The sequence below is a fragment of the Giraffa tippelskirchi genome, chromosome Y, assembly GCF_054371585.1.
Source record: "Giraffa tippelskirchi isolate mGirTip1 chromosome Y, T2T-mGirTip1v1.2.pri, whole genome shotgun sequence".
Lineage (NCBI taxonomy): Eukaryota > Metazoa > Chordata > Mammalia > Artiodactyla > Giraffidae > Giraffa > Giraffa tippelskirchi.
The window spans coordinates 6,369,051-6,393,620 of NC_137290.1; the positions used below are offsets into that span (position 1 = coordinate 6,369,051).

The window sequence follows — 24,570 nt, forward strand, 5'->3', positions numbered from 1 at the left end:
GGTCCGCTCCATTTTTACTCATCTCAACGATGTAGGATTAGATTTTTCATATTGTATATTAGCTTTCAAGAGTAACTCTGTTTAGGAAAAAAGAAATATGTTCAAGTTTATTCAGATTTTCTTAAAGTGTGTTAGTCGCTCATTCGTATTCCAGTCTTTGCGACCCCGTGGACTGTAGCCCGCCAGGTTCCTCTGTCCATGGGGATTCTCCAGGAAAGAATACTGGAGTGGGTTGCCATGCCTTCCTCCAGGGGATCTTCCGGACCCAAGGATTGAACCCAGGTCAGTTGAATTGCAGGTGGATTCTTTACCGTGTGAGCCACCAGGGAAGCGCGACTGCTTTAATTTTTAGAGGAATTGCATTAAACATTGAAAATCATGCTGAATTCTATACACATAAAAGTTTCAAAATGATATTAGTACTATTGGTAATATACTGAGTGGACTTAAAAAACCAAACTCTTCAAGGTTGAAAATATAAGAGCCCCATCTAAGTTATGGCTTTACTAAAAGTGAAAGTGAAAGTCGCTCAGTTGTATACGACTCTTTGGGACCCCATGGACTATGCAATCCATAGAATTCTCTAGGCCAGAATACTGGAGTGGGTAGCTTTTCCCTTCTCCAGGGGATCTTCCCAACCCAGGGGTCGAACCCAGGTCTCCCGCATTGCAGGCAGATTCTTTACTAACCAAAACTTTAAAAAAAAGAAAAAGACCTGCTCCATCATACTTATCATCAGGAAATGTAACAGGCCCATTTGCAGCCAGGAGCAGATATTCTTTGACCTCCTCCCAGCAGTAAACATGCCTTCTCAGAATTTTCCCAACCAGAGGTAAGGCGTCTGTATCCATTTCCTCCACCTTCTCCCGCGCCAGCAGCTCATCTCCATTTCCACCAGCAGCTTTGCAGTTTTAAGTAAGACAGAGTTTGGCCTCAGCTCCTCAGCCTTCCTCCTGGAAAACCACAGGACTGGGCTTCTGTTGGTGTGGAAGGCAGAAGGGAGGTCACTGCGAGAGGGAAGCAGGGCCTCTAACCAGGAGCTGCAGACACGGCCACTTCAGAAAGATCCAGGCTGGCTTGTCTGGAAGCAGGGGCAGCTGCTCTGATAGAAGTCAGAACACATACTGATGCTGTGGGAACCTTAACCCTGTTGGAGAGTAGGCACTTGCTTGTAAACACAGGACAAAGCATCATAGAACTATTCCCCAAACCCTGATTCCTTCAGAGAGCGGAGATCTCAGTACCTGTTTGGAACAGTTGATCTTCTGTTTCCTTGGCTCCTGGAAAGCAGAACATTCTTTTGGGAGATCGTGTGTGGAACGTGACTTAAAAGATGAAAATGCAGCATCTGTTCATTTGCCCTGATGCCAAAGTTTCCGGGGGCGGATCCGTGCAACAGCGTCACTACATTTCAGTCTCTGCTTCTGCCCAGTGTCCTCCAGCACTAACAAGACTGCTCAAGGTTGCCTACAGAGCTTTAAGAGGATAAAAAAAAAAGTGTTGCCGTGGGTTACATCTTGGCATTCAACTCCTTTTCTGTCTCTGCCCCCGCCCCGCCGCCCGCCCCTAGGGGAGAATTCAATCGCTCTGCAAATATTCCACACAATGGATGGGTTTTGAATCTGGGGTTAGTGGCTCAGATGGTACAGAATTTGCCCACAATGCAGGAGACCAGGGTTCCATCAGAGGTCGGGAAGATCCCCTGGAGAAGGGAACAGCGGCTAGCCACTCCAAGATTCTTGCCTGGAGAATTGGGTGGACAGAGGAGCCTGGTGGGCTACAGTCTATGGGGTCACAAAGAGTCAGACTATGACTGAGCGACTGAGACTTAGGAGCCAAAGAGTCTGACCTGTGGTTTTTGTGGGGAATTAACTTCACCTGACTTGGCTTCCTGTAGGAATCCCAGTCTTTGCTCTGAAGAAACAGCAGAAATGGGTGGCTTGAGAAACAGTGCCTAAGAGAACGGTCAGCAGAACATTCAATGCTGCAGCAAACAGACTAAGTCTTGAGCTCTAGCTCTCAGCCAGCAAAAAGATGAGACCAGGCTGGAAGGAGAGGGGGGGTTTGTGTCCAGAGACAAAGAAGGAAACCAAGCTAACGCGAGTATCCTTATCCGACTGCCTTCTGTGAGTTGGCTGCACTGGACAACGTCAAGTCTTGCTTAACTCGCAGCCCCCATCCTGGTGGCTCATCTTTTTATCTCTAGTTTCTGTCCAAGGCAGCAGAAGACATGTGACATGTCCAAGCTCACAGAGGTCGTACAGCTGAGACTTCAATCCAGGCAGGTCACTCCGTAAGCTCCAGCGGGGAATAGGAGTTTCACCGCCCCGTCAACGTGAGTGTCCGCAAAGGGGTCAGACCGACTGAAGCACTCTCTGCGACTCAGCATCTTGAAGCAACAAGAAGCCCACTTTTGAGAGGCTGGAGGCAGGTTGCGGGTGGTCTCAGACGTGATGGCATCTGAAGGTCACCGCACTTTCAAGGAAGCGTGTGTTGGGGGGAGTGTCGTGGTCCGTGCACCGGTTGGAAAAGTTTCCAGAGATGAGGCAGAATGAGAGGAGAGCAGAGTTTATCAGAGTGGGAGACGCTGTTAGAACAGGGGGCCTGCTCAAGGGAGAGCCGACCCCTTTGATGGGCTAGCAGCCCATTTTTATAGCCTCAAGACAGAAAATTGCTACTCGAAGGGTGGCATTAGGTGACTGGTTAGGATGCCATGTATGCTAAGTCACTTCTGTCCTGTCTAACTCTTTTTGCCATCCTATGGTATGTAGCCCGCCAGGCTCCTCTGTCCCTGGGATTCTCCAGGTAAGAATACTGGAGTGGGTTGCCATGCCCTCCTCCAGGGGATCTTCCCGACCCAGGGATCGAACCCGAGTCTCTTATGTCTCATGCATTGGCAAGCAGTTTCTTTACTTCAGTTGCCACCTGGGAAGCCCCTAGGATGCTATCGGGTGGATAACAAAGTGGGTATTTTAGCTCATATGGAGTCAGGGAACTGGCCAGTTTAGATCTGGAGGCTCAGGGCAACAGTTGCTATAGGACTTGATCAGTTCCAGAGATTTTTATCCTGTGACCTTGGTCCAAGGGTTCCACACCTGTGACCTTGGTGTAGGGCCCCACAGGGAGGTCTACAGGATGGACACATATATCAGTTCAGTTCGGTCACTCAGTCGTGTCCAACTCTTTGCTACCCCATGGACTGCAGCACGCCAGGCCTCCCTGTCCATCACCAACTCCCGGAGTTTACTCAAACTCGTGTCCATTGACACATATACACACGTTCCATATTTCAAACTTCCTTTAAATGTTATGTTTCTTTCTGTGGCACAGTATAATAACATAGTAAAGTGAGATGACTGTTTCTGGAATGTGCTCTGAAGTCAGATCTCAGATATCTAACAAAAAGGCAGTCTGCTCACTAACCACAAACTCTTGCTACTTTTGATATGACTGCTTCATTGCTTACGGAAGCGGCCGTGAGCAGGCGATAGGAAATCCACACGAACCTCAAGGGCTTGGCTTGTGGTGAGAACTCGTGTTTGCAGATGACACAAATTTACGTGCAGCTGGTTGCACACATGGTGGAAACATGTGTCTGATATACAGACCAGAGCAGCAACTCCATCTCAGAGGGACCGAAAGGCACTCACAAGACAAAGTGTGCGTCAGTCCGCCCCCTGAGGGAGCCAATGGTTTGAATGTGGTGGCTCTTCCCTTTGAGTCTTTGGTCTCATCGGGATGCCCTTGGCTGAACATCCACAGTGAACCATGTCCATAACCCTGGTCTCTCAAACTCGTGACAGCACTTTAGTCTATCAAGGGGTCAGGAAACTTTATTCTGAAGAGAAAAGTGAAAGTCACTCAGTCGTGTCCGGCTCTTTGCGACCCTGTGGACTATACAGTCCATGGAATTCTCCAGGCCAGAGTACTGGAGTGGGTAGCCTTTCCCTTCTCCAGGGGGTCTTCCCAACCCAGATAACGAACCCAGGTCTCCTGCATTGCAGGCGGATTGTTTACCGGCTGAGCCACCATGGAAGCCCTATTCTGAAGAGGCCAGATAGTAAATATTTTAGACTTTGCAAGCTACATGGTCTCTATGGCAGTTACCTGACACTGCCCTGGGAGCCCCAGAGTCATCACTGGCAGCAGGTAAGTGACTGGATGAGGCATGGTACCAATAAAGCTTTATTTACAAAAAGAGACCGCCACACGCTACAGGGCATGCGGAATCTTAGTCTCCCTGAGATCTTAGTTTCTCTGCAAGGCAACCCTGCCCCCTGCAGTGGACTCACAGAGTCTGAACCACTGGACCAAGTAAGTCCCAGTCTAAAATTATCCTGAAATGCTGGAAACTGTATTACTTTAAAGGCCAATCACATGATAGTTCCTGCAGGCTTTCTACAAGTCTGACTGTGCAGAGGTTAGGAATGACAACCTTTCAAACTTTTACAAACATGCTTTGTGTGCATGGAAGAAATCTCTCCGTTGCAGTAAAAATTCCACCACCTTTCAGCAGTGGGCCTCCGTCACTTCCAGTTATTTCTACTGCTAGTCAAATACTTCTATGTTCCTTGAAGGTGGGTCACATAGACTCAGTTGAAACAAATGTTTTGGCCAGCACTAGTGAAGCAATTTCCAGCAGTAGCCCTTGAATACCAAAGAAGCAGAGGCTTCCGTTTCAGCGTCCTTCTTCCTGTGAAGCCCTTGAACTATCTCAGCCTTAAGGATGCACAGATGACCGGTCCCTTTTGCTGTGTGTGTGTGTGTGTGTGTGTGGCTCTGACTGTGCTGGGAGTGAGAAGGAGGGAAAGGGTAAACTTTGTGTGTCTGCGCTAAGTCGCAATTCTTTGTGACCCCATGGACTGTAGCTCGCCAGACTTCTCTGTCCGTGGGATTCTCCAGGCAAGACTACTGGAGTGGGGTTGCCATTTCCTTCTCCAGGGGATCTTCTTGACCCAGGGATAAACTTTATTGTGGTATAAAGGTATCTGGACTCTCCTCCACTATCTGGATTCTCCTGTCATTTTATTCCCTGGTTCTAACAATGTGCTCTCAAATGAACCAGACTCAGCATTGTCCAGAGCGCTTGTTAGATTTTCAAGTTCACCATGCCTTCTCTAACAACCGTTTTTTTTTTTTTAAGAATCCCTTGTTACAAATTTTTGGTGGGGACAAGTGTCTTTATTTTTTTATCTTTTGGTTGTGCTGCATAGCATGTGTGATCATAGTTACCCTGTGTGTGCGTGCTAAGTCTCTTGAGTCGTGTCCGACTCCTTGCGATCTCATGGACTGTAGCCCGCCAGGCTCCTCTGTCCATGGGATGCTCCAGGCAACAATACTGGAGTGGGTTGCTGTGCCCTTCAGTTCCCCTGAGCAGTGATCAAAGCTGTGCCCCCCGCATTGTCGCATGGAGTCTTAACCACTGGACCACCAGGGAAGTCCCATCTAAGAATCTCTTACAAGTATCTCTATTGGTTTCTTTGGCTTCCCAAGTGGCCCAGTGGTAAAGAATCTGCCTGCAGCAGAAGCAGCTTCAATCCCTGGATCGGGAAGATCCCCTGGAGAAGAAAAGGCAACCCACTCCAGTATTCTTGCCTGGAGAATCCCATGGACAGAGAAGCCTGGTGAGCTACAGTCCCTGCGGTCCCAAAGAGTGTGACACCACTTACTGACTGAACATGCACTCACTGTTTTTGTTTTCCCCTTAAAATGTAGCATCTGAAGCTAGAAAGGTATTTATTGCATAATCACCCAAGTGATATCACACCGAAGGAGCAGAAATTTCATTCTGCCTTTGGGCAAAGCAGTACATTTGAGGTTATCTCGCTGAAATCTAACACGTGGAAGCTTTTTTTGCAGCTTTGAAATCGCTTGCGTTGGTTTCCACTAGAACCGTCTCGATGACACCGGTGTTGCTTCCTGCAGTTTTCATCCTGCAATTTCATTGGCAGAACTATCCTCAAGTTACGAGCAGGTTGGATCCCAGAAGGCGTGCAAGATTTGAAAAAGACGTTCCCAAATATAATACTAGGGATGAAGGTAAGGGTGCCAAGTGGGCGTCAGAGCTCGTGTGCTCTCAGGAGCCTCAAGCCCGCCCCCTGGCCAGCGCTGTGATTTCCAGGCCCTGATCTCAGCTGAGGGTCACTCATGGGGTGGTGACCGTGGTCCAGGCTGGGGGCTACTTCATACATTTTCCTTATCCATTCATCTGTTGATGGACTTCTAGGTTGCTTCCTCATCCTGGCCATTCTAAATACTGCTGCTGTGAAGTTTGGGCTACATGTATCTTTTTGAGTCATGTTCTTCTCTGGATATATGCCCAGGAATGGGATTGCAGGATCATACAGTAACTCTGTTTTCAGTTTTTAAGGAACCTCCACACTGTCCTCCATAGTAACTGCACCAATTTACATCCCCACCAACAGTGTAGGAAGGTTCCGTTTTTCCCCACCCCTTCTCCAGCATTTATTATCGGCAGACTTTTTAATAATAGCCATTCTCACTGGTGTGACGCAATACCCCTTGGTGGTTTCTATTTGCATTTCCTTTTATTGGTGATGTTGAGCGTCTTTTCATGTGGCCTGTTGGCCATCTGGATGTCTTCTTTGGAGAAATGTCTATCTAGGTCTCCTCCTGGTAGGTATCCCAGATCTTGGAGAAGGAAATGGCAAGCCAGTCCAGTGTTCTTGCCTGGAGAATTCCCTGGACAGAGGAGCCTGGTGGGCCACGGCCCGTGGGGTTGCAAAGAGTGGGACATGACTGAGCGACTGAGACATGCCAAATCTTTATGTGAGGGCTTCCCTGGGGGGTTAGTCCTCCCTTGGCTGAAGGTTGGGAACTAGGCTTCTGCAAGCACCACCCGAGGTCAGCAGATTGTTAGCCTGTCTGCTGCTCCTCGCAAGGGGCAGCCATGGAAATCAGCTGTGGGGCTTTAGCCAGGCTTCTTCCAAACTAACCGGCAAAGTCCCCTTCATTGTCCAGGATGCCTATGAGTGGTTTCCATTTCTCCAGTAAGCTGACTAAATGTTCCCCAAAGATGACAGGTCCGGATCCCGGGAAGCCTGTCAAGGTTACCTATTTGGAAAAAAAAAAGTCTTTGCAGATGTGATTTAACTAAGGGTTTTGAGATGCAGAAGTGATAGTTGATTCTTTAGGTGGGGCTTTAGGGCAATCACAAGAAGCACGTGCAGCCATCAGAATGTCAAAGGGGCGAGGAACAGAGTCTCTGCCCGCGCCTCCAGACACGTTATGGGCCCACTGACACCTTTTTAAAAAATGTACGTGTGCATGCTAAGTCGTGTCTGACTCTGCGCGACCCCATGGACTGCAGCCCGCCAGGCTCCTCTGTCCATGGGATCTCCCAGGCAAGAATACCGGAGCGGGTGATTCTTCATTTGGCTGTGCCAGCTCTTGGTTGCGGCATGTGGGATCTTGGTTCCCTGACCAGGGATCGAACCTGGGCCCCCTGCACTGGGGTACAGAGTGTTAGCCACTGGACTGCCAGGGAAGTCCCTCTGCTGACACCCTGATTCCAGATTTCACACCTCCGGAAGGGAAAGAATAGGTCTTCACTGGTTGATGGTACTTTGTTACAATAGCCCTAGGAAAGGTAAGACAGTATCCGGAAAGCATCTCAGATTTCACCCGCCTGAATGAAACTCATAATTGCCTCCCTTCAGCTGTGCGTCTGCCCGAAATTCCATTCAGGAGCCCCTGAACTCAGCTAGCTTCAGCCGAAAACCCGGGAAGTTGTTTCTGATGGCCTCCAACCCTCGGGATATACACCAGCCCCTAGGAGAGGCGGGTATGGAGACTCGAGAAACAGATTCAAAATGAACTTTGTGCTCATGTGTTAGGCCGCCACCAAGTCCTGACGCTTGCAGCCTCCCCATAGAGCACAATCCTTTCTTTGCCCCTGGGGTCCCTCCCTGAACCTCTCAGCCAGCAGCGTAAGAGCTCAGTCACTCCCTCCAGGATACGTTTTCAAACACTTCAGAAAGAAAAAAAAAAGTGGGCGAGAAGGAAACACAAGAGGCCTATTTATTTCTTTTTTCTTCTCTTCTCTACTTGGATCTCTCTGCTGCTGAACCTTTTGCAGGTAAAACCCATTTTGCACGTAATTGTACCCTCATTGTTTCATGGCAGCTAATGACGTTTTCTTTATGGCCAGAGTGAATGTTTCATATTTCCAGCATCCTTTAAATTGCTTTGCAAGCCCTCCCTGGTGCTGCTGGACAAGTAAAAAGGGCTCAAGAAATAAATGTTCATTGGCTACCTTATTAAAAAAAAAAAAAAAACACTGAAAAATAACCAATGGCTTTCTAAAAATGTACTTTAAAATACAAAAATGCTTGGGACTTCCCTGGCAGTCCATTGGTTAGGACTTGGTGCTTTCAACCCCAAGTCAGGGAACTATGATCCCAGGAGCCACACAGTGTAGCCAAAAAAAAAATCAACAAAAATTTTTGCAATAGTAGTTTCCACTAAGTACTCTGTCTTTTTTAAGGACTTCTGATCTGCATAGTTAGATATTGCTTTATATACCTGTGTGTGTATATTTTTTTAATCATCATATACTTTCTGTGGGTGCTTAGTCGCTCAGTGGTGTCTGACTCTTTGCGACCCCCATGGACTGTAGCCCGCCAGACTCCTGTGTCCACGGGGATTCTCCAGGCCAGAATACTGGAATGGGTTGCCATGCCCTCCACCAGGAGATCCTCCCAATCCAGGGATGGAACCCAGGTCTCCCACGTGGCGGGCGGATTCTTAACTGGGCCACCAGGGAAGCCCAATCATGTATTTAGTCCCTTCAGGTTGTGAACATGATACTTGGCGCTTCGCAGATATAATATTTTTAAAATTTATTTATATATATTTTTTGAGTGTGCTGGTGTCTCCGTTACTGCTCTTGGGCTTTCTCTAGGTGCAGCAAGCGGGGACCAGCCAGGAGAGGTGTGGGGTGCGGTGTTTTTGGAGCAGGAACTCTAGGGCCCTCAGGCTCAGCAGCTATGATGCTCAGGCTTAGTCACTCTGCAGCACGTGGGCTCTTGCTGGCCCTGTGATCGAAGCCATGGCCCCTGCATTGTCAGGCAGATTCTTAACCTCTAGGCCACTGCGGAAGTCCCCAGAAATAGAATATCTTACAGGGCATGTCCCGAAGGTAAAGGAATTGGAAGTCCCGCAGACCTAAGTGAGAACGCATTCCATCAGGGGAGTTTGTCATTTCCTTGGTTCTGTCTCGTCACAACAAAAATCTGAAGTGACGGACCAGTGGTACACCTCCATGTTACAGCTCTGTTTTGTTGAGAAAGTAAAGGAAAATACATCCATGAGAGGTGAGGGCTTGCTGACCCAAAAGACGCAAAGAGAGGCCCCCAGCCCAATTTGGGGTCCTCATTTTATGTTTTTTTCTCCTCCCCTGCTGGGTCTGCCGTCTGTAAACTGGGCGAGCCAGGAGGGCTGCTTGTTCTCCCTGAGGTCCTCACTCCGGACATTCTTTTGTTCTATTTTCATGGGCTTTTCCCTTCCTTGTCTTTTAGCCACCGCCATTCTGGATTCCTTTTTCCTATTCTAACTACCTAACAATTTGTACAGGCAGAGGTTCCCCATTGGAGGTCTCCACCTCCTTCCTGTTTGGCGCTGGCCTTTGAAGATCAAGGGAATCTCACAAGTGGTCAAGACCCTAGGCATCTTATAGAAGGCAGTCCGCTCACTGGCTGTTATTATTTATTTTTAATTTAATTTTTTTTTTACTGAAGGATAATTGTTTTACAGAACTTTGATGTTTTCTGTCAAACCTCAACATGAATCAGCCGTAGGTATACATATATCCCCTCGTTTTGAATCTCCCTCCCATCTCCCTACCCATCCCAACCCTCTAGGTTGACAGAGACCCCTGTTTGAGTTTCCCCAGCCACACGACAGATTCCTGTTTGTTGGCTCTCTGTTTTACATATGGTGATGTAAGTTTCCATGTTACTCTCTCCATACATCTCACCCTCTCCTCCCCTCTCCCCATGTCCACAAGTCTATTCTCTATGTCTGTTTCTCCACTGCTGCCCTGGAAATAAATTCTGAGAAGTGCCATGTGGTATCAGAGCTGTCGCTGGTTCAGGTAAGTGTACGTGAGCAGGAACCCTTCAGGGGGAGCTGGGCTTGTGGCCTCAGGCACGTTATTTAACCCCCGCGCACTGCAGTGTCTTCCTCTGAAAATGGGCTGGTGCATGTCCTGAGGAAGTCCACGGAGGGACCAAAGTCCACCCGAAATAACATGCTTTCCACACAGTGGACTCTCCATAAATGGTAGTTACTGTTTCTCAGCTGCCATGGCTGCTTTTCTTGCAGCTAAAAGCCCTGGGCCCTAGGATGCAGACTCCAAAGACAGGATCCACAGATAGTAGGGTGCCAGGCACAGGGAGAAGGAAATGGCAACCCACTCCAGTATTCTTGCCTGGAGAATTCCACGGACAGAGGAACCGGACAGGCTCTATGGTCCATGGACTCTTTGGAGTCAGACATGACTGAGCGACCAAACCACCACCAGGCAAAGGGAGAGGCAGGCTGAGTGCCTCTCCTCTAGAGATCCCTAAATCTTCCAACTGATCACAAGATCCAGGGTGAAATCCCAGTGAGATGAGAGGGGTTGTGCCGCACTCAGATTTATCCAAACTCTGCAGCTAAATTCCAGAGTTTATAATGACAGCTTGTAGAAATCAAGAATAAGGTGACAGAATAGGAATAAAAAAAAAATCAAGTGAATAGGAATAAAACCACCATATAGTCCAGCAATCCCACTTCTAGGCATGTACCCTGGGGAATCCAAAATTGAAAGAGACACACATACCCCATTGTTCATTGCAGCACTATTTACAATACCTAGAACATGGAAGCAAGCTCGATGTCCATCGGCAGATGAATGGATAAAGAAGTTGTGGTACATATACACAATGGAATATTACTCAGCCATATAAAGGGTCGCATTTGAGTCAGTTCTGATGAGGTGGATGAACCTAGAACCTCTTATACAGAGTGAAGTGAGTCAGAATAAGAAAGATAAATATTGTATTTTAACACACATGTATATGCAATCTAGAAAAATGGTACTGAAGAATTTATTTACAGGGCAACAATGGAGAAACAGACATAGAGAATAGACTTTGGACATGGGGAGAGGGGAGGAGAGTGTGAGATGTATGGAGAGAATAACATGGAAACTTATATTACCATATGTAAAATAGACAGCCAACTGGAACTTGCTGTATGGCTCAGGAAATTCAAACAGGGGCTCTCTATCCACCTAGAGAGGTGGGACGGAGAAGGCAATGGCACCCCAGTACTCTTGCCTGGAAAATCCCATGGACAGAGGAGCCTGGTGGGCTGCAGTCCATGACTGAGCGACTTCACTTTCCCTTTTCATTTTCATGCACTGGAGAAGGAAATGGCAACCCACTCCAGTGTTCTTGCCTGGAGAATTCCAGGGACGGGGGAGCCTGGTGGGCTGCCGTCTATGGGGTCGCACAGAGTCAGACACAACTGAAGTGACTTAGCAGCAGCAGCAGCAGCATCTAAGAGTGGGACCTGGAGAAGGGAATGGCAACCCACTCCAGTGTTCTTGCCTGGAGAATCCCAGGGACGGAGGAGCCTGGTGGGCTGTCATCTATGGGGTCGCACAGAGTCGGCCACGACTGAAGCGACTTAGCAGCAGCAGCAGAGAGGTGGGATGGGGAGGGAGATGGAGGGAGGTTCAAAGGGGAAGGAATATATGTATACCTATGGCTGATTCATGTTGAGGTTTGACAGAAAACATCAAAATTCTGTAAAGAAATTATCCTTCAAGAATAAGGAGACAAACATCGGTATGTGCTAAGTCATTTCAGTCGTATCCCACTCTTTGCGACCCCATAGACTGTAGCCGGCCAGGCTCCTCTGTCCATGGGATTTCCTAGGCAACAATACTGGAGTGGGTTGCTGTGCCCTCCTCCAAGGGATCTTCCCAACCCAGGGATCAAACCCACGCCTGCATTGGCAGGTGGGTTCTCTACTGAAGGCCATGGCAAAGGCAAAGTCGTTGTGTCAAAATTTACCTCTAACTGTCATGTCTACCTCTGCTCCCTGATTTTGACCCACCCTCTCCCAGTCTGTCTCATAGAGACTCCAACTCGGATACACTGTGAATCAGGTAGGAAATCGTTAAAACGGCCTTTTTAAAAAAAGTACCCAATTAGGGACTTCCCTGGAAGTCCAGTGGCTAAGATTCCATGCTTCCAATGCAGGGAGGCTGGGTTCGATCCCTGGTCAAGGAACTAGATCCTGCCTGCTGCAACTAAGATGTAGCACAACCAAAATAAATAGATACTTAAAAAAAAAAAAAAACATAAAAAAGTTGTTTCAGCACGCTTGAGCTTACGAACTGAAAGGTACTTGACCCTATAATTTTAAAAGTAGAAGCAAAATTCTGGAACTCCATCCTCCATTACATTTTATAGTTATACATCTGTTAGAATAAAAAAACTAAAATAACCTGTGCTTTATTTAATGATTAGCTACTGATTAAATCTCTTCCCTGGTGGCTCAGACAGTAAAGAATATGCCTGCCAGTGCAGGAGACCCAGGTTCGATCACTGTATAGGGAAGATCCCCTGGAGAAGGGAATGGCAACCCACTCCAGTTTTCTTGCCTTGAGAGTCCCATGGACAGAGGAGCCTGGTGGGCTACAGTCCATGGGGTTCCAAAGAAGCAGACGCAAGTGGGGGACTACCACATACAGACATAAATCTCTACAAGTTGGTTCAGTTCGCCTTGTTGATCTGTGCACTGCTTGCTGGTAAGTGAAAGCAGGACCACTTTATTTCACTTATCTCTGCTCTGTCACAGGAAATAAGCATTAGACTTGACAAGGTGGCACACACATTCCTGAGGCTATCAAATGCCTATGTTTGGATGCTCAGAAGGTCCAGAAGGGTACACCCGTGTCCCGAGTAATGAAGATGAATGTCCAAAAATAGTGAGAAAATCCACAGAATAAATGTGCTCTGCCTTTCCAGAAGAACAAAATCTACATTGCTGTTGTTCAGTCACTAAGGCATGTCCGACTCTTTGCAACCCCATGGACTGCAGCACGCCAGGCTTCCCTGTCCTTCACTACCTCCCGGAGTTTGCTCAAACTCATGTCCATCGAGTCAGTGATGCCATCCAACCATCTCATCCTCTGTCATCCCCTTCTCCTCCCGCCCTCAATCTTTCCCAGCATCAGGGTCTTTTCCAATGAGTCAGCTTTTCACATCACATGATGCTTTCGAACTGTGGTGTTGGAGAAGACTCTTGAGAGTCCCTTGGACTGCAAGGACATCCAACCAGTCCATCCTAAAGGAAATCAGTCCTGAATATTCATTGGAAGGATCGATGCTGAAGCTGAAGCTCCTCCTGATGCATAGAACTGACTCATTGGAAAGGTCCCTGCTGCTGGGAAAGATTGAGGGTGGGAGGAGAAGGGGACGACAGAGGATGAGATGGTTGGATGGCATCACTGACTGGATGGACATGAGTTTGAGCAAGCTCTGGAGTTGGTGATGGACAGGGAAGCCTGGCGTGCTGCAGTCCATGGGGTTGCAAAGACATGACTGAGTGACTGAACTGAGTGACTGACTGAAGTTGGAAGGGATGCCTTATGTGAAGATTAAAAAATAACAACTCAGCAGCATGATGTTTAGTGAGGATGAAAGTAAAATTACCCCTGAGTTCAAAGAATGATAGTATAACCCCTCTGAATGGCAGATGGGTGATCAGACCATGAACAGTAACTGTGATAGACCACTGCTCCTGTGATTTATGGAGACAAGGATTTCATGCTTTAGTGAACCGAGTGGCCTGAATTTCAGCCTTAGGTAAAAATCTAAGGCTTACATTGAGATTTCGGTCAACACCACCTTTGGGGGTGAGAGTTGGGGCTGGGGGTGACCAGTGGGTGGGGGAGGGGAGAAGCACTGTGTCGGGAAAGTGAAAGTCGTGTCCGACTCTTTGTGACCCTATGGACTGTACAGTCCGTTGGATTCTCCAGGCCAGAATACTGGAGTGGGTAGCCTTTCCTTTCTCCAGGGGATCCTCCCAACCCCGGGATCGAACCCAGGTCTCCTCCACTGCAGAATTCTTTACCAGCTGAGCCACAAGGGAAGCCCCGTGTTGGGATAGGGCACATCCAAAAACTGTAGATGCATTTATATGGTCTTTCATCTTTTGGTTGATCATGTGCTTACTCACTCAGTCTTGTCCAATTCTTTTTGATCCCATGGACTGGAGCCCACCAGGCTCCTCTGTCCATGGGATTCTCCAGGCAAGAACACTGGAGCAGGTTGCCATGCCCTCCTCCAGGGGATCGTCCATACCTAGGGATGAAACCCGTGTCTCTTGCGTCTCCTGCTTTGTCAGGCCAGTTCTTTATCACTAGTGCCACTTGGGAAGCCTTCGATTGATCCGTGCACTTAAAAATTTTTATTTTTTTTTAATTTGGCTGTGTCAGGCCTTAGTTATTGCACTTGGAATTGTTTAGTGCGGTGCCTGGACTCTCTAGTTGTGGCGCCTGGGGTCAGTAGCTGTGGTACCCGGGCTCAGTAGTTGTGGCACACATGGGCTTAGCTGCTCCTCATCAGCTGGGATCTTACTTCCCCACCCAGAACCAAGCATCAAATGCTTACTCCCCTCAGTGGAATCACGGAGTCCTCACCACTGGACTGCCATGGCATTCCTACATGAGCAACTTCTTAAACTTTGCTTTTGGAGACAGTTGTAGATTTTCGTGTACTTGTAAGAAATAACCCAGGGGCCTCCTTTGTGCGCCGTGCCTCACCTCTCCCAATGGGAACATCTAGCGAAATGATATAGCATACTGTCCCAACCAGGATGAGAACACGGATACCATCCACCACGTGCGTGTATTTAGTTCTGTGCACTGGAATGGGCCGGCCACAGCCAAAGGACACCAGAGCCTGCTTCTTACAGGCGCCCTCCTGGAGTCTCCCTTTACAGAGGAAAAGTCGCTTCATACTTCTAACTGGGGGCCTTGTGGACACTGAAGCTCGGAGTCCTTCACGGGGCGGTAACCCCTGTCCACCTGGCCAGGACCTCTTTCCCCAGTTGTCTGTAGAAGATGCCACAGAGCCGGAGAATGCAAATCCCGCTCGTGACCCCTAAAGACACTGGGAATCCTGTTGAGATGCAGGACCTGGCAGGTCCTCCTCTGGGACCTGCCAGGACCTCTGACAGTCAGTTCTGTGCTCTCCTGCTTTGACCTTGCCACCTTCTTCCTGCACCAACACCTGGCTGAAGCTTCTTGGAGGGATCAGGTATTCACCAGCGCCCAGCTACAGAACAGTAGTATATCGGCTGACGTCCGCGTGGCACACTTGTGCCAAAGTGAGAGCAGGGTTTGAGCGCAAAGCATCGCTGAGCGGTAAGTACAGGAGCGCCAACAGAGGCCATTCCGCATTTGGGCTGCGCGCCGCATGGGACAATCTGACGGTGCACGGGTAGCCCCCGTGGGCGATCAAGTCCCCTTCTCCTACCGCCGGACTTCCGAGCACCTCCTGACAGCCAGCGTTTTGGTCACGCCGCGGGGGCGCGCGCAGAGAGCTCCGGGGACCCGGCATCCCGGGCCCGGCGCTGGGAGCACAGGGGACCGGCGGGCGGGCGGGCGCGGGACCGCTGCGGGGACTCCCGAGCGCTTCTGGCCTCACCTGGGCGGTCGCCGGCCTCCAGGGATCTGCGCGAACAAAGGCCGGGGTGCCGGGCAGCCCCGCGCGCCAACACGGGGTCTCCCGCCGCCTCACCTGCCGTGCCTGTTGTCTGGACCTGGGGAAGGGCTGGGCCTCGAGCCGCCGCCCCAGCCGGACGTCTGGTCCCACGGGGAGCGCCCCTCATCTCCGCGCCGCCCCAGGTCACCGCGAGCCGCAGCCGTAGTCCGCAGCTCCCTACTCCCCGGGGGCGGCGGGAGGTCCCAAGTGCGCCTCAGCCCCAGGCCCTCTCATCCCGGTGCGCGTGCCTCTACCTGCCCCTCCCACCCTCCGGAAAGCTCGCAGCAGCCATAGCGCGCCCCGCCCCCTGACCCGGAGGTGCACGAGACCCCACCCCGCGCGCGAGGGAGCAGCCCTCTCTCGGATGCGCGTGGCACGAGCCACCCCCAACCCCGTTCCTGTGTGCGCCAGGTTCCCCGGCAGGCGCGGCGCGAGCTTCCCGGTTCCTGCACGCCCGGGATCAGCCCTCCCCCCGGCACTCGCGGCGCGAGCCTCTTCCTTCCTGCCCAGGCGGCGCAAGCACCCCCCCCCCCCGTTCCTGCGCGCGCGGCGGGGTGTTAGCACCCTCGTTCCTGCACGTGTCGGCGAGCCCTCCCCCGGCACGCGCGGCGCGAGACCCCCCTTTTCTGCCCACGGGGCAGGGCGAGAGCCCTCCCTTCTTGCGCGCGCGGGGCCCCTCGCCACCCGCGGCGCGAGCCCCCACTTCCTGCGCGCGCTATCAGCCCTCTCCTGTGCGCGAGCGGCGCGAGCCCCGCACTCCCTGCGTACCTGGAGGGAGCACCCCTTTCCTGCGCACGCGAGCCAGCCCTCCCTCAGGCACACGCGGCGCAAGCCCCCCATTCCTGCCCACGAGGCGCGACGCGAGCCCCCACTGCTTGCGCGCGCCGGGCCTCCCGTCACCGGCCGCGCGAGACCCCACTTGCTGTGCGCGCGGCGGAGCGCGAGTCCCCCCCACACCCCGCGTTCCTAGGCACGCGGGGCCAGCCCTCCCCTCAGCGCACCCGGCTCGAGCCCCACCTTTCCTGTGCGCACCGCCCGGTTCCTGCGCGCGTGCGGGGCCAGCCCTTCCCTGGGCGGGCGCAGCGCGAGCCCCCCATTTCCTGTGCGCAGGGCACGGCGCGAGCACCCCGGTTCCTGCGCGCATGGCGCGAGCACCCCCTTTCCTGCGTGCGCGGGCCATCCCTCCCCCAGCAAGCGCGGAGCGAGCCCCCCTTCCTAACCACGCGGCGCAGCGCGAGCCCCTGATTCCTGGGCGCGTGGCGGGAGTCACCCCTTCTTGCGCTCGAACGCGGGGTCCCCTGGGACGGGTGTCCTTCCCCGCACACGAAGGGTTCCCCAGTCGAGGGCCGTGTTTCCTCAACTTCCAAGAAGAGGGTCCCCACTCGCGGGCCCCGCGCCCTCCGCTGAGCATGGAGGGGTTCCCACCCGCCAGCCGTGTGCCCTCAACCGCGTAAGGAGAGATCCACACTCACTGGCCACGCGCCCTCAACCGCGCACAGAGGAATCCTGACCCGAAGTACGCGTGCCCTGAAAAACGCACACACAGGTCCCCACCCGCGGGCCATGCGCCCTCAACTGGGCACGGAGGGGTCCCTACCTGCGGTACTCGATCCTGGGAAAGATTGAGGGCAGGAGGAGAAGAGGACAGAGAATGAGATGGTTGGTTGGCATCACCGACTTGATGGACATGAGTTTGAGCAAGCTCCGGGAGTTGGTGTTGGACAGGAGGCCTGGTGTGCTGCAGTCCACGGGGTCGCAAAGACACGACTGAGCGACTGAATTGACTGTCTGAAGCCCGCACCCCCCCCCCCCAGTTCCTGGGCGCGCTCTATCAGCCCTCTCCTGTGCACGCGCGGCGCGACCACCCATTTCCTGCGCACGTGGGCCAGCCCTCCCCCAGGTACGCGCGGCGGAAGCCCCTTCGTTGCTGCCCATGCGACGTGGCTCGAGTCCCCCCCTTCCTGCCCACGCGGCGCGGCGCGAGCCCCCGTTCTTGCGCGCGCGGGGTCCCCCGGCACGCGCGGCGCGAGTCCCACTTCCTGAGCGCGCGCTGCGGCGCAACCCCTCCCCCATTCCTGCACCCGCGCGGTCAGCCCTGCCCTGGGCACGCGCGGCGCTAGCCCCGTACCTTCGTACTCACCCGCGGTGCGAGTCCCTCCTTTCTTGCGCATGTGGTGGGGCGCAAGCCCCCCCACGCCGTTCCTGATCTCCCGGCGCCAGCCCTTTACCCGGCCCGCGCGGCGCGAGCCCCTGCTTTCCTGCGCGCGGCGCGGCGCGAGTCCCGTGTTTACTGCGCGCGCACTCCCCTGTTACTGCGCGCGCAGCGCGACCCTTCTCCCTCCCCCTTCCTGCGCACACGGTGCGACTGGAGCTCCCCTTCTTGCGCGCGTGGGGCCCCTTGGCACGCGCGGCACGAGCCTCCACTTCCTGCAAGAGCGCGCGCGGGGCCAGCCCCCCGGTTCCTGCGTGTCCGGGATCAGCCCTCCCCCCGGCACTCAAGGCGCGAGCCAACCCCCTTCCTGTCCAGGCGGCGCAAGCACCCCCGTTCCTGCGCGCGCATCGGGGCGCCAGCCCTCCCCCGGCACGCGCGTGGCGAGACCTCCCTTTTCTGCCCACGCGGCAGGGCGAGAGCTCTCCCTTGCGCGCGCGGGGCCCCTCGCCACCCGCGGCGCGAGCCACTTCCTGCGCGCGGTATCAGCCCTCTCCTGTAAGCGCTCACGGCGCGAGCCCCGCACTTCCTGCGCACCTGGCAGGAGCACCCCTTTCCTGAGCACGCGGGGCAGCCCTCCCCCAGGCTCGCGCGGCGCAAGCCCCCCATTCCTGACCACGTGGCGCGACGCGAGCCGCCTATTCTTGCGCGCGCTGGGCCTCCCGTCACGGGCGGCGCGAGACCCCCCCTTGCTGTGCGCGCGGCGGGGCGCGAGCCCCCCAACCCCGCGTTCCTGAGCACGCGGGGCCAGCCCTCCCCTCGGCGCGGGCGGCGCGAGCTCCCCCCCCAATTCCTGAGCGCGTGCGGGGCCAGCCATTGCCTGGGCGAGCGCGGCGCGAGCCTCCCATTTCCCGTGCGCAGGGCACCCTCTTTCCTGCGTGCGCGAACCATCCCTTCCCCCGGCACGCGCGGCGCGAGCCCCCCTTCCTGACCACGCGGCGCTGCGCGAGCCCCCTTTCTTGTGCGAGGGGGTCCCCTGGCACGCGCGACGCGAGTCCCCACTTCCTGAGAGCGCGCTGCGGCGCGACCCCCACGATTTCTGCACCCGCGGGGTCAGCCCTCTCCTGGGCACGCGCGGCACTAGCCCCGTCCCTTCCTACGCACGCCCGCGGTGCGAGTCCCTCCTTTCTTGCGAGCGCGGCGCGAGCGCCCACTTGCTGCGCACGAGGTGGGGCGCAAGCCCCCTCCACTCCGTTCCTGATCTCGCGGCGCCAGCCCTTTCCCCGGCCCGCGCGGCGCGAGCGCCTACTTTCCTGCGCGGAGCGCGGCGCGAGCCCCACCTTTCCTGCGCTCATCCTGCGGGCGCTGCGCTAGCCACCCCCCACCCCACCCCCCCGTCCTGCGCACATGGAGCAACATGAGCTCCGCTTCTTGCGCGCGTGCGGCCCACTGGCACGCGCGGCACGAGCCTCCACTTCCTGCGCGCGCGGGGCCAGCCCTGCCCCGAGTGCAGGCGGCGCGAGCCCCCCCTTTTCTGCGAGCGCGGCGCGAGCACCGCACTCCTCAACCCCCTTTCCTCCGCGCGCAGGTCCCGCCCTCCCTCAGCACGCGCGGCGCAAGTCCCCCATTCCTGACCACGCGGCGCGACGCGAGCCCCCAGTTCTTGCGCGTGCCGGGCCTCCCGTCACGGGCGGCGCGAGACCCCACTTGCAATGCGCGCGGCGGGGCGTTAGCCCCCCCCCGCCACGTTCCTGAGCACGCGGGGCCAGCCTTCCCCCCGGCGCGCGCGGCCCGAGCCCCTCCTTTCCTGTGCCCACGGCACGGCGCGAGCCCCCCGGTTCCTGCGCGCGTGCGGGGCAAGCTCTTCCCTGGGCGGGCGCGGCGCGAGCCCCCCACTTCCTGTGCACAGGCCACGGCGCGAGCACCCCGGTTCCTGCGCGCATGGCGCGACCACTCCTTTCCTGCGCACGCGGGCCAGCCCTCTCCCAGGCACGGGCGGCGGAAGCCCCCTCGTTCCTGCTCAGGTGGCGTGGCGCGAGCCCCCCCCTTCCTACCCACGCGGCGCGGCGCGAGCCCCCCTTCTTGCGCGTGCGGGGTCACCCGGCACGCGAGGCGCGAGTCCCCACTTTCTGAGCGCGCGCTACGGCGCGACGCCCCCCCAATTCCTGCAGCCGCGGGGTCAGCCCTCCCCTGAGCACGCGCGGCACTAGCCCCGTCCCTTCCTACGCACCCGCGCGGTGCTAGTCCCTCCTTTCCTGCGCGCGCGGCGCTGCGCGAGCCCCCACTTCCTGCTCAGAGGTGGGGCGCAAGCCCCTCCCCACCCCGTTCCTGATCTCGCGGCGCCAGCCCTTTCCCCGGCCCGTGTGGCGCGAGCCCCTACTTTCCTGCGCGGGGCGCGGCGCGAGCCCCTACTTTACTGCGCGCGGCGCGGCGCCAACCCCACGTTTCCTGCGCGCGCACTCCCTTTTTCCTGTGCACGCAGCGCGAGCCCCCCCCACCGCCCCGTCCTGAGCACACGGAGCGACATGAGCTCCCCTTCTTGCGCGCGTGGGACCCCGTGGCATGCGCGGCACGAGCCTCCACCTCCTGCGCGCGCGGGGCCAGCCCTTCCCTGGGCGCGCAAGGCGCGAGCCCCCTCTTTTCGGCGAGCGCGGCGCGAGCACCGCATCTCCCGACCCCCTTTTCCCCGCGCGCAGGTCCAGCCCTCCCCCAGCACGCGCGGCGCAAGCCCCCTCTTCCTGCGCTCGCACTGCGGCGCGAGCCCCGCTTCTTGCGCGCGGCCCTCCGGCACGCGCGTAGTGAGCCCCCACTTGCTGGGCGCGCGCGCGGTGCGGCCCAAGTCCCCCGGTTCCTGCGCTGGTGGGCCAGCCCTACCCCTAGTACGCTTGGCGCAAGACCCCCATTCCTGGGCACGGGGCGAGGCGCGAGCCCCCCTCTTCTTGCGCTCGCCAGGCCCCCCCGCCACCCACTTCCTGTGCGCTTGGGGACCCCTGGCACGCGGGGCGCGAGCCCCCCTTCCTGCCCACGCGGCGCGGCGCGAGCCCCTGATTCCTGGGCGCTGGCGGGTGTCCCCCCTTCTTGCGCTCGCGGGGCCCCCTGGGACGGGTGTCCTTCCCCACACATTAAGGGTTCCCCAGTAGAGGGCCGTTCCCTCAACTCCCAAGAAGGGGGTCCCCACTCGCGGGCCCCGCGCCCTCAACTGGGCATGGAGAGGTTCCCACCCGCGGGCCGTGTGCCCTCAACCGCGTAAGGAGAGATCCCCGCTCGAGGCGTCCCCACTCGCAGGCAGCGCGCCTTCAAGCACACACGGAGGTATCCCCACTCGCGGGCCGCGGGCCTCAACTGAGCATGCAGGGGTCCCGACCCCTGCTGCGCGCACCCTGGTAAACACACAGATGGGTCCCCACTCTTGGGCCTGGCATCCTCACTGGCATTCAGAGGGTTCCCCACCCGCGTGCCGTGCTCCCTTAACTGCGCACGCAGTGGTCCCCACCACTGGGCTGTGCGCCCTCAACCGCACACTGAGGGGTCTGCACCTGCGTTCCGTGAGCCCTTAACCGCGCACAGAGGCGTCCCCACTCTCGGGCAGTGCGCCCTTAAGCATACACGGAGGGCTTCCCACCCGCGGGCCGTGTGCCTTCCACCGCGCATGCAGTGGTCCCCACCACAAGGCTGTGTGCTCTCAACCGCTCATGCAGTGGTTCCCACTCGCAGGCCGCGCGGCTTCAAACACAGAGGGATCCCATTAGCGGGCCACGCACCGTCAACTGCGCACGGAGTGGTCCTCACCACAAGGCTGTGCGCCCTCAACTCCCATGAAGGGCGTCCCCACTCGTGAGCCACGAGCTCTCAACTGGACACAGAGAGGTCCCCACTCGCAGACCCATGGGCCGTGTGCCTTCAACCGCGCACGCAGGGGTCCCCACTCGCCTGCAGCGCACCCTCAAGCACACACGGAAGGGGCCTCATGGGCTGGACGTCCTCACCAGCACACGGAAGGGACCCCCTACCCGTGGGCCGTCCGCCCTCAACCGCGCACGGAGGGGTCCCCATTCGTGGGCCCTCAGCTGGGCACAGACATCGCAGTACGCGCGCCCTCAACTGGGCACCAAGGGCTCCCCATCCGTTGGCCGTGCACCCTCAACCCTGCACGGAGTGGTGGTCCTCACCACAAGGCTGTGCACTCTCAACTCCCATGAAGGGCGTCCCCACTCGCGGGCCGCACGCTCTCAACTGGGCACAGAGAGACCCCCACTTGGGGGCCGCAGGCCCTCAACTGGGCACGGAGGGGTCCCCACCACTGGGCTGTAGGCCCTCAACCACCCACTGAGGGGTCTGCACCCGCGGGTCGTGCACCTTTAACAGCGAACCGAGTGGTCCCCACTCACGGGGAGCGCGCCCTCAAGCACACAGGGAGGGATCCCCATTCGCGGGCAGCACGCCCTCAACTGGGCACGAAGGGGTTCCCACCCGCTGGCCGGGTGCCTTCAAGTGCGCAAGCAGTGGTCCGCACCCGCGGGCTGGGCGCACTCAACTCCCACGAAGGGAGTCCCCACTCGGGGGCCGCGCACTCGCAACTGGGCACAGAGAGATCCCCCCTCGCGGGTCGCACAGGGAGGGGTCCTCATGGCGGTACGCGCGTCCTGAAAACGCACAGATGGGTCACTACTCGCGGGCCAGGCGTACTCAGCTGCACACAGAGAGGTCCCCACTCGCAGGCCATGGGCCCTCAACTGGGCGCGGAGGGCTTCCCACCCGCGGGCCGTGCGCCTTCAACCGCCTTCGCAGTGGTCCCCACGTGCAGGCCGTGCACCCTCAACTGCACACACAGTGGTCCCCTCCGTGGGCCATGCGCCCTCAAGCACACATGGAGAGTTCCGCACTCGAGGGCTGCGGGCCCTCAACTGGGCACGGAGGGGTCTGCACCCGCGATGCGCGCGCCGTAGAAAATGCACAGACGGGTCCCTACTCGCAGACCGGGCATCCTCACCCGCATACGGAAGTGTCCCCACACGTGGGCCGCACGCCCTCAACTCCCACTAAGGGGACCCCACTCGCGGGCCGCACCCTCTCAACCTCACACGGAGGCCCACGGGCTCTCAACCGCGCACGGAGGCTCACCCTGAAAAAACGCACAGACGGGTCCCTACTTTGGGGCCCGACGTCTTCACCCACAAACAGAGGGAGCCCTACTCGCGGGCCGCGCGCGCTCAGCTCCGCACGGAGGGGAACCCACCCGCGCACTATGCGCGGGCCCTGAACCACACACGGAGGGGTCCCCGGCCGTGCGTCCTCACTTCCCAAGAAGGGGTCCCCACCCTCGGGGCAAGGGCCCACAACCACTCATAGTCGGGGCCCCGCGCCCTGAACCACGCACGCCCGAGTCCCCACCCGCGGGCCGGGCCCTCCTCACTCGCACACCGACGGGTCCCCCGCCACCCGCGCGAGTCGCGCGCTCACCCAGGCAGCCGAGCAGGTCGCAAGCGGTGGCGGCGCGCAGGATGCGCACGGAGGCGGGGCCGCGGGCCGAGGTCGGCGGCGAGGCCGAGGCGATCCCGGGGCCCGCGGGCCGGCGCCCGGGCCGCAGCTGCAGGAGGCCGAGCGCCAGGCGGAGCGCGCCGCTGCCCATGCACAGCGCGTGGAAGGCTCGCGGCTGGAAGCCCAGCGCGAGCTGCGTGGCGGCGTCCCGCGTGGGGCAGCAGAAGGTGCCGAGGCGCTGGGAGGCCATGGGTCGTGCTGGAGACGCGCGCAGCTCAGGTCTGCCGGCCGGCCTGGGTCATGTGCTGGGCGCGGGGTCGCGGGGAGGGGGGGTCATGTGCCCTGGGCCTCCCGGCGGCCCCCGCCCGATCCCCGCCCCCCGCGCTGGCAGAAAAGGCGCCAGGCTCGGTGAGAGCAGCGCAGAAGGCCACGAAGCCTCACAAGGGTGATGCTTGGTAACGAGGAGGAGAGGTGAGGGGCGGAGAGCTTAGGGTTGGGGAAGTTCGCTTTCTCGCCCTTCATTAGGCCTTCCGGGGGGTGGGGGTTAATTCTCCAGAACCCGGAGCCCCCAACACCGCTGTCTCATCTTAACTCATCTCCCCTAAAAAGCACGCGCTCTTGCCAGATCTGACCAGTCTGGTTCTCTGATATCCCTCATTTTGATTCTTTGCCAGTTCATAAACAGTGACTGTGCCGTGATTTGCATTAAAATACTTCTAGGACTTTTGCTTGAAATCAACAAACCTTTGAAGAAAGGGGAAACTACTTTGCCAGGCCACACACACACACACACACACACACACAACCCCTCGTTCCTGCGCTCGCGGGCCAGCCCTACCCTTGGTGCGCGCGGCGCGATACCCCCCCCACCCGTTCCTACCCACGCGGCGCGGCGCGAGCCCCCCCCTTCCTGAGCGCGCGGGTGGGGCCCCTCCGGCACGCGCGGCGCGAGCCCCCGCTTCCTGGGCGCGCGCCGGGTTCCTGCGCGCGCGGGGTCAGCCCTCCCCAGGGCGCGCGCGGCGCTAGCCCCGCCCCTTCCTGCAAACGCGGCGCTACGCGAGTCTCCACTTCTTGTGTGCGCAGGGCCAGCCCTTCCCCCCGGCGCGCGCGGCGCAGCGTGAGCGCCCTAGTTCTTGCGCGCGCGGGACCAGCCTTTGC

The 24,570-nt window shown here is 57.1% G+C and overlaps 1 protein-coding gene across 1 annotated transcript; it reads right to left on the reverse strand.

The window, feature by feature from the left end:
• On the reverse strand, positions 1-23,723 carry LOC145537848 (G-protein coupled receptor 143-like). Its single transcript, XM_081568796.1, has 3 exons — positions 23,395-23,723; positions 1,245-1,475; positions 1-1,147 (listed from the first exon to the last, which is right to left on the reverse strand). Exons 1-2 carry the CDS (start codon positions 23,660-23,662, stop codon positions 1,468-1,470), a joined length of 276 nt encoding a protein of 91 aa, XP_081424922.1. The 5' UTR covers positions 23,663-23,723; the 3' UTR covers positions 1-1,147; positions 1,245-1,467.
• Positions 23,724-24,570: the final 847 nt, after the last annotated feature.

What these genes read in the sequence shown, in the direction of transcription:
- LOC145537848 (XM_081568796.1), bottom strand. Translation starts at nt 23,662, where the DNA reads ATGGCCTCCCAGCGCCTCGGCACCTTCTGCTGCCCCACGCGGGACGCC.